General features: G+C 54.9%; 1 protein-coding gene across 1 annotated transcript; it reads right to left on the reverse strand.

The window, feature by feature from the left end:
• Nucleotides 1-1778: 1778 nt before the first annotated feature.
• LOC133905783 (ARF guanine-nucleotide exchange factor GNL2) lies at nt 1779-7251 on the reverse strand. Its single transcript, XM_062347544.1, has 2 exons — nt 6153-7251; nt 1779-5243 (listed from the first exon to the last, which is right to left on the reverse strand). Exons 1-2 carry the CDS (start codon nt 7232-7234, stop codon nt 2081-2083), a joined length of 4245 nt encoding a protein of 1414 aa, XP_062203528.1. The 5' UTR covers nt 7235-7251; the 3' UTR covers nt 1779-2080.
• Nucleotides 7252-8248: the final 997 nt, after the last annotated feature.

Consider the following 8248-nt stretch of genomic DNA (forward strand, 5'->3'; position numbering starts at 1 on the left):
GCACCCTCTCCTAGAACTCGGCCTTCTTGGGTCATTAGGGAACTCGGGTACTCGGAGACCACTGTTCATGGCCCCGAGCACCCTCTTCCCGGAACTTGGTCTTCTCGGGTCATCAGAGAACTCGGGTACTCAGGGACCACTGTTCATAGCCCCGAGCACCCTCTCCCGTGACTTGGTCTTCTCGGGTCATCGGGGAACTCGGGTACTCAGGGACCACTGTTCATGGCCCCGAGCACCCTCTCCCGGGACTTGGTCTTCTCGGATCTCAGGGAGATAACCCCCGAGGGAGGGCGCCACGTGGCACTCTACTATCCTGGCCTCGGGACTCGGGGTCCCCATGTCACCGACAGTGTACAATAGGATTAGTGTGATATAAACTTAAATATTAAGATGATTAGTAATAGAAATCATAGTTAAATAAATGATGAATGCTTAATTTTTTTCTTAATTGAGTATCACTACCCGTTCATAGCTGGAATCGGCAGTAATAAGTATATAAATTGTTAGAATAAGTTCAAGAACCATCCGTGATAGCTTGTAATACTGCTGGTTCTTTATATGAACCAACAGTGATACGTCAATCACTATCAGTTCTATAACCGACAGTGATAATTATTGATTACCACTTCTAGTTCCAAAACTAGTAGTAATACAGTTTTTGAATCCATAGTGATGACTTTTTTTAGTAGTGTCATTGTTTGCCGGTGGGTCATCTTCATCAGGACGGATTTGATCAGCATGATGAGTATCAAGGATGTAATCAGGGACAGTCCAAGATCTCCCATCCCCATCCATGCCATCTCCCAGGTTGATAACCAAACTTCTTGGCACTTCTAAAGGATCATCTATGAGCACCTTAACTAGAACTCTATCCATGCTGCTGTCATTTGAGTGCCAATGAATCAGCTTACCAAAGTCACTGTAAACTTGATCAAGGTAATGAAGGTCCTTATAATCCAGGGGGTTATCATAAAAGCATGATCCAACCAAGACTAGTGAACAGGGATCTCTTAAAGTTCAAAGCCTGATCATGCTTAACAAATCTGAACATATGCTGCCCAATATCGTGAGGGTTTCTAGCTATCAAATTGTCCATCTCACAAGCATCTTGGATTTGAAAGATAGCTATGCCATGTGGATGGGGACTACAGAAGTGAACATGCTTTCGTACCTCATATGTGATGTACTCCCTGATCATGTACACATTGCACAAGTTGGGCTGGAATGAACTCTTCTTCAATGACTACAATGGCAAAGTCTTCGTGCTTCTTCATCGGTTTTCCAGCCAAGCAGACAAAGCTGCGAATACGTTGGTTGGGGCCGCCGTCTTCAACCTCCATCCCAGTTGGGATGAACCGCCCCGGGTGGATGGCAAAGTTTGCCATGGCAGAGTGGGATTCAGTGTTGAGGGGACTAGGGCATTGAATAGTGTTTTTGGGTTCGGCAAGGTGGAAGAGAACACTGCAGGGGAATGCGGAGCGATCGTGCAGTGAGTTGGGGTTTTCTTCCTCTCTCATGCACTTCCCCAAGTGATCATTAATGGGCTCTTCGCCGGTGCTCTTGACATACATTGTTTTGGGCTTAGGAGCTCAATTAACACCCTGTTTGAGCCATCTTTTTTTCTCCCCCAAGAAACAGGGCATCCGGTTGATCAGATAGGAGACATAAATTGGCTTCGGTTTGTGCCTCATGAAACCTTTACAATTTTCCTTGACCACATGTGTACTTCTTTAAATTAAAACATGTACACGTAATAAACTGCACTACTTTCGCAAAAAAAAGAGAAGAAAACTGCTGAGCAATTTTTCGTCCAAGTAAACATTGTGGAAAGCTATATGTGCATTAAGTCGTACAGTTCTAGCTAGTGTGATGCTAATTAATTTACTCCCCTACTGTGCCAAACACTTCGAAGCAGTTTGGAAGAGGAGGTTTGCTCTCGAGTTTTATAAAATCAAATTTAGACTAAATACCACGATTTGCTTCAAAATCCATCTCTTCCGAGCAGGCCTTTCGTGCCCGAAGCCTTGAACAGAGGCTCTCCCACTGGTGTGAACGGAGCTGAAGTTAGTAACTAGCTTAGCTACTCGGGGAACAGCTCTTCCTTGACGGTGGGCGCAATCCACTGGATCTGGATGTGTGTGATCTCCCAGAGCTCGTCGTCCTCACGCGGCACCAGCACCTCCTTCTCCTTCATCTCCATGATCATCCGCGTGAGCATCCGAGGCACCAGCTCCTGCATCACCCCAGCGCCGCCACCGGCCGCCAGGTCGCACTTCATGCACGTGTCCATCCGCCGGAGCACGCCGAGCCAGAAGGTCCGGAACCCCGGCGCCTGCGCCAGCGTCGGGAGGAGCAGCACGAACACGTCGGCCAGCAGCTCGGTGGCCGCGGCGAGCGTGCCTTCCATGCTGCGTGTCTCCCGCTCCGCGCCCTCGCGCCGGGAGTACTCGAGCGTCTTCTCGTGCAGGTCGTCCACCATGGAGAAGATGACGAGGTTGAAGCACGCCAGGCACCCGGCCGGGCCGAAGTCGAGGTCGCCAGTGGCGGCGAAGGTGAATGCGCGGCCGAGCTCGGCGACGGCATGGTTGCGGATCTCCTCGCGGCGCACCAGGCTCGTCTTGCGCAGCGCCTCCGCCAGCTTGATGAACATGTTGGTCGCCAGGTTGCCCATGCGCGACACATCCTCCACCGATGCCGCCGCCGACGAGGAGGAGGAGGAGGAGCTGCCGCTGAAGCCGTTGTTCCCCGGGTCGGAGTAGCCGGACTTGTGCCACTGGATGAGCCAGTTGACGGACTCGGCCATGAGCTCGAGGATCTTTGTGCTGATCTCGAGCGGGCTGATCTTGAGCGCGGCGAACCCGAAGGCGGCCTCGATGACGGGGGCGTAGTTGAACCGTGTGACGTGCGCGCCGCCGTCGCTCATGAGCTTGACCATCGCCACCACGGACTGGTCGAACGTCTCGGGGTGGCGGCCGGTGACAGAGAGCAAGTGCAGCAGCGTCTTCCAACCGAGTGGCGTCTGGACGCCGCCGGCGTGCTCCGTGAGCAGCTTCACGATGTTTTCCGAGATGCCCTCGCAGCACGTGTCCAGGATCTCCTTATCCAGCTTCCACATCAGGTTGATCGACTTGAACACGAGCTCCTCGGAGACGCGGTTGTCGGCGGCACGCGGAGGGGGCGGCGCCGAGAGGAGCCGCAAGGCGATCCTGAAGAGCGCCACGATCGCCTTCTCAGCGAAGGGGCACGACGAGAAGAGCGGCAGCTGGGAGACGGCGTTGAAGCACTCGTGCAGCGGCGGCCAGAAGGATGCGAAGCGGTGGAGGTTCGCCGACCCGAGGAGCACCACGAGGTCCCAGCAGAAACCGACGGTCTCCTCTTCCTCGATGGGCGTGCTGAACTTCTGGCCCTTGCCGCCGCCGGCGAAGATGATCGCGCGCCCGAGGTTCTGCAGCGCCTCGTCGGGCAGCTTGGCGCTTTCAGTAAAGATGTTCCCGACCTGACACTGCTGGATGATCTTAAGGTTGTTCTCGAACTCGCTGCCGACGGCGAGCAGCGACTCGCCGCCGCTGTCCAGCGACAGGAACTGCGAGAACCGCCCGATCATGCCGGACACGTGCCGGCTCGTCCCGGCGCCGCGGTGCGACGAGGGGAAGATTGCGCCGGTATCCGACGACCTGTGCCTGTGTCCTGGCCGCTCCGAGCCACTGCCGCTGCACACACCGCCGCCGTCCGGGTCTATCACCGACTGCGGCAGCAGCTTGAGGCGCTTGAGCTTGAGCAGGCAATCTACGACATTCTTCCACGCACCGCGCACCGACTCGCCGAAGCGGTTGGCGATGGTGAACAGCCCCAGTGTCGCCATCCGCGGCTTGAGCTCGTTGCTGAAGGTGAAGAGCGTCTCCTCCGTGGTGGCGTAGGGATTGAGCAGCGTGGTGAACTTGCAGAGGCAGCAAAGCAGCTCGTCCAGCACGTCCTCCAGCCCGTACCGCGCGATGCGCGCCACGGACACGAGCCCCTCCACGCACTGGTTCAGGGTCTCCTCGTCGTCGGCGCAGTCAAAGATGGCGCCCAACGTCGCCACCGCAGGCCCCGACACCGCGATGAATACCTCCCGGCTGAGCTTGTGCTTGAAGTCGCAGGGCGTGAACGGCTCCATGGCGCGCGACCGCTTCACCAGGTCAGCCCACCGGGCCGTCGTCATCTCCACCGCCGCGGCGGCCGTGCTGAACACGGTGATGGCGTTCGTCGAGATGGAGTGGAAGAGCTCGGAGAGGTACTCCCGAGGCAGGTCCTTGCGGTCGTTGATGGCGCGGTTGTTCCGGATGAAATCCTCCTCCGTCATCTTCTTCTTCACCTGCGGGTTGTGCAGGTCGGTGTTGAGCATGATGAGCGAGTAGCAGAGGATGAACGCCGCGTCCTTGGTCGCGAACACCCCCGTCGTCTGCTGCTCGAAGAACCGCTCCGAGAAGGCCTCCAGGATGCGCTGGATCTTCTGCGACTCGCCAGGGAGCCGGAACGTCTCGAGGTACGTGCGCAGCGCGGTGTCGAGGATGGCGCCGGTGAAGTCGAACGTCTCGGTGAACTCCTTGAGCACCTTGAGGTTGAACTCGTCGGGATCGCCGAGGAACTCGCCGATCTTGTTCTTATCCAGCCCCGGCGAGTAGCGGAGGAAGTAGGCCATGCTCCGCGGCTCCGGCGGCGTCGGCACCAGGTGGCAGAGCTTGAGGAACTCGACGCCCTTCTTCTGGTCCCGGTTATAGTGGTTCGCCGCGATCGCTACCTTCTTCTTCCGCAGCTTGCGCTTGCGCACGAAGTCCACCCACGTCTCGTGGCCGCGATCACCAACGTTGCCGCTGGCTTCCCATCGCTCCGTCCAGAACAGCCGGAACTCTGATACGTCGACGGCGTACGCGTCGTGGTCGGGGGTCTTCTCGACCTCGATGTTGTCGGCGATGGTGGTGATCATGTTGACGAGGCCCTCGAACGCCTGCAGCTGGACAGTCGTCATCGGCCCCGACGCCGGGAACGCCGCCTTGCACAGCAGCTTGCCGACCTCCTCGAACACGTTGCGCAGCACAGGCTCGCAGTCGTAGTTCACGTACATCTCGATCACGAACGTCGGCTGCCGGCAGAAGCTGATCAGGCCCTCGATCGCCACCTCCTGCAGCTGCGGCCCGCTCCCGCCGCTGCCGACACGGAGCAGCACGTACATGAAGAACGCCTCCAGCTGGAGCTTCAAGAACCTGGTGAGCAGAGCATTGCCATTGGTTAGTCCTGGTAAACAATAGCACCGGACAAGAAAGGGGCAATTTTGATGTCAACAAATTTTGACCAAGATTTTCAGCCATTTCTAGCAATTTCAATTGCTTGTTGGTTCAAATTTTTTATGTGGCTAGCTTTCCAAAATAGACTCTAGACCTCCCATAGACTTGCTAGCTGTGGCTAGCCACACTCCATGGAATGCATGAGGCTCTGCATGTATTCTCTCAGTGTAGATATAAATATAACACCCACGTATGGATTTTAGTGGCCGAGTGGTCTGGTGTGATGGGCCTAGCTCATTCATTTTGGACGTTGGCCTCATCTCTTCTAGAGTGGTGGACACAAATATCGAACTGCCCAAATCAGCTGAAGAAGGCTATCGCCTCTATGATCATGCTTGTAACATGGGAGGTGTGGAAAGAACAAAATGCTAGAGTGTTCTAAAGATCTGAATCATCGGTGCATGTTGTATTTGAAAAAATAAAAGACAAAGCGAGAGCGTGGATCTTAGTAGGGGCGAGAAAATTAGACTACTTGTTAGACCTGGACTGGTCGTGTTCTTTGTTGACATGGTATAATTCCCTCAACGTTCGCTGGGCTATTAAATATGTAACCAACTCTCTTTTGCTCTCCTGCTACATAAATTTTGAGGCATCTCCCTTGCCTCAGTTCAATTTTTTTTAAAACTTTTGAACGGCAAAAGGCCGAGATTACTTGACAGCTGGCTATAATGAAATTGGAGAACAGGAAACAATGCCCACCAAAGTACTTCCTTTAATTTTTTGTCAGTTACGGCTAAGTTTTGTTCGGTTACCATTTTTGTATCCATATTAGATTTGAAAATTCCACTTGTCACTGAATTGGAGAAGAGAATAACATTGCTCGCTCACCGGCGCAAGAAGTGGTATAGGTTTAGAGCTGTGCTGCAGATCATGGAGAGGACCAGAGGACTGGATTCGGTGGCGTAGTGGATCAGGTGGTAGAAGAGGTCGTCCTGGATAAGGTGTAGAAGCTTGGGGTGCTTGCCGATGGCCTCGCCGCCGAGCTCGACTGCTGAGTTGACGAGCACGAGGGAGAAGAGCATCACGTCCTCCTCGGAGGTGAAGGCGCCTTGGCCCTCGGGCGACATGACCATGTCGCTGGCGTTGAGCAGCAGCGAGCAGAGGAAGTTGAAGACGTTTACCATGCACCGCGCGCCGAACCCGGCGCCCGAGCCGAGGGACGTGTCGTCGTCGGCAGCGTCGTCGCGGATGTCCGGCAGCCGGGCGAAGACGGCCTGCAGGATCTCGTGCATGCAGTGGCGCGCCGTGCGCTGGAGGAGCTCGCTGCCGCGGCCGCTGGCGGCGTGCTGCACGATCTGGAAGCACGTATTGACGGCCGTGCACACGGCGCTGTCCGACAGCAGCGGTGCGGCGCGGGTCCGGAGGAGCGCGGCGAGCACCTGGAGCACGCGCAGGAGCACGGACTCCTCGGCACCTGCGTCGGCGATGCGCTCGATGCGGCAGTTGGTGAGCGCGGTCAGGATGGCGTGGACCGCGTCCCGCGCCCCCGGCGAGCACTCGTCGAACACGTCAATGCGGAGGACCTTGAGCACCGAGGAGAGCGCAACGCCGGTGGCGGCCGGCGGGACCTCCTCGCTCTTCACGACGTCGAGGAACGGCGAGAGGTACATGGACGGGTCGGAGCAGCGCCACGCCCCGAGGCGGGGCTGGAAGAGCAGCGCGCGGAGGCTTTTGAGCGACTGGATGAGCCCCGCGAAAGTGGCCTCCTCGGCGGCGGCGACGGCCGGCGGGAGGTACGCGTAAGGGTCCGGTCGGCGCCGGATGACGGCGAGCAGTGCGGCCACCTCGGTGTTGAGCATGCAGGAGATCCCGAGGTCCTTGAGCCGCGGGTCGCGCCGAGGCCCGCGCTGCACGGCGTAGGCCGGCGGCGGGCCATCGTCATCGTCGTCAGATGCCGCCGTCCTAGCCATTGATGCTGCTGCCCGGTGGCCGGAGTCCGGGAGAAGGATGGATAAGCCGGTCAGAATGTTGATACCTGGAGCGGGCGAGTTCGGCGTCGGCTACCTTTTCACCACGTGGTGACTCCGTGCAGGATGATTTTACTGGTTCCGGAGATTGGATATGATTCTACGGTTGCATGCTGAAGTATGGTTTACCAAAAATAGCATCGGCTACTGTTTTCCAGTCGATCCAAGGGAAACCAGGAAAATTCGGCCTCATAAGCTAATGCAAGTAATGTTTAAAAGATTCAGAAAAAAGAAATACAAAGAATTATACATTTACTCTAGAACAACTAATTCTAGGCAAAAATTCAAAAATTGAGAACATACGCGATTGTATTTGTCAAAATAGATAACATACCGGCTTATTTATAAATCTAGTATCTGTATTCGACATTTTAAACACCGAAAACTCGATTTTGATACCTGAGAAACCGAAAAATGGTAACCCCTATTATTTTCAACATCTGAGGTGCCAAATATGGTGCACAGTACTGCATTCGGCACCTCAAGTGCCAAATATAGGCTGTGAGGAACCGTTCAAATAATATTCTAATTAATCATCAGGAGGATCATTATTCATAATCACAACCTCGACGATTAACCAGAATACCATTCCGGTAGTCCCGGCACGTGTTTTGTGCCTAGGATCGGAACACATGCCTTCCAACTCAAATATCACAACATAGTTTAATAGAGAGCAAATAATTAAACTGGATTACCATTATTAAACATGCAACTGCTTCCACAATTTACAACAAAAGAGGAACAACAACAACTAAGCAGCGGAAGAAAAACCTATACAACAAAAGAGTATGGAGCCGTATGCCCTTAGGCTCCATACCAAAAGCGCCGGAGTTCGGAGTAGAAGGTGCTACTCCTGCCCGCCACTCTGATCGGCAGGCACAAAGTAGCCGAACACTGCCTCTTCCTCGCCAACCTGTGAACCTGAAAGCAACTTAAGGGCAGCACCCCTTAGTACGA

Source organism: Phragmites australis, chromosome 23, assembly GCF_958298935.1.
Source record: "Phragmites australis chromosome 23, lpPhrAust1.1, whole genome shotgun sequence".
NCBI classification, from domain to species: domain Eukaryota; kingdom Viridiplantae; phylum Streptophyta; class Magnoliopsida; order Poales; family Poaceae; genus Phragmites; species Phragmites australis.

What these genes read in the sequence shown, in the direction of transcription:
- LOC133905783 (XM_062347544.1), bottom strand. Translation starts at nt 7,234, where the DNA reads ATGGCTAGGACGGCGGCATCTGACGACGATGACGATGGCCCGCCGCCG. An exon ending in CTATACCACTTCTTGCGCCG is followed by an intron (nt 5,244 to 6,152) that starts GTGAGCGAGCAA and finishes TCTGCTCACCAG; the next exon opens with GTTCTTGAAGCTCCAGCTGG.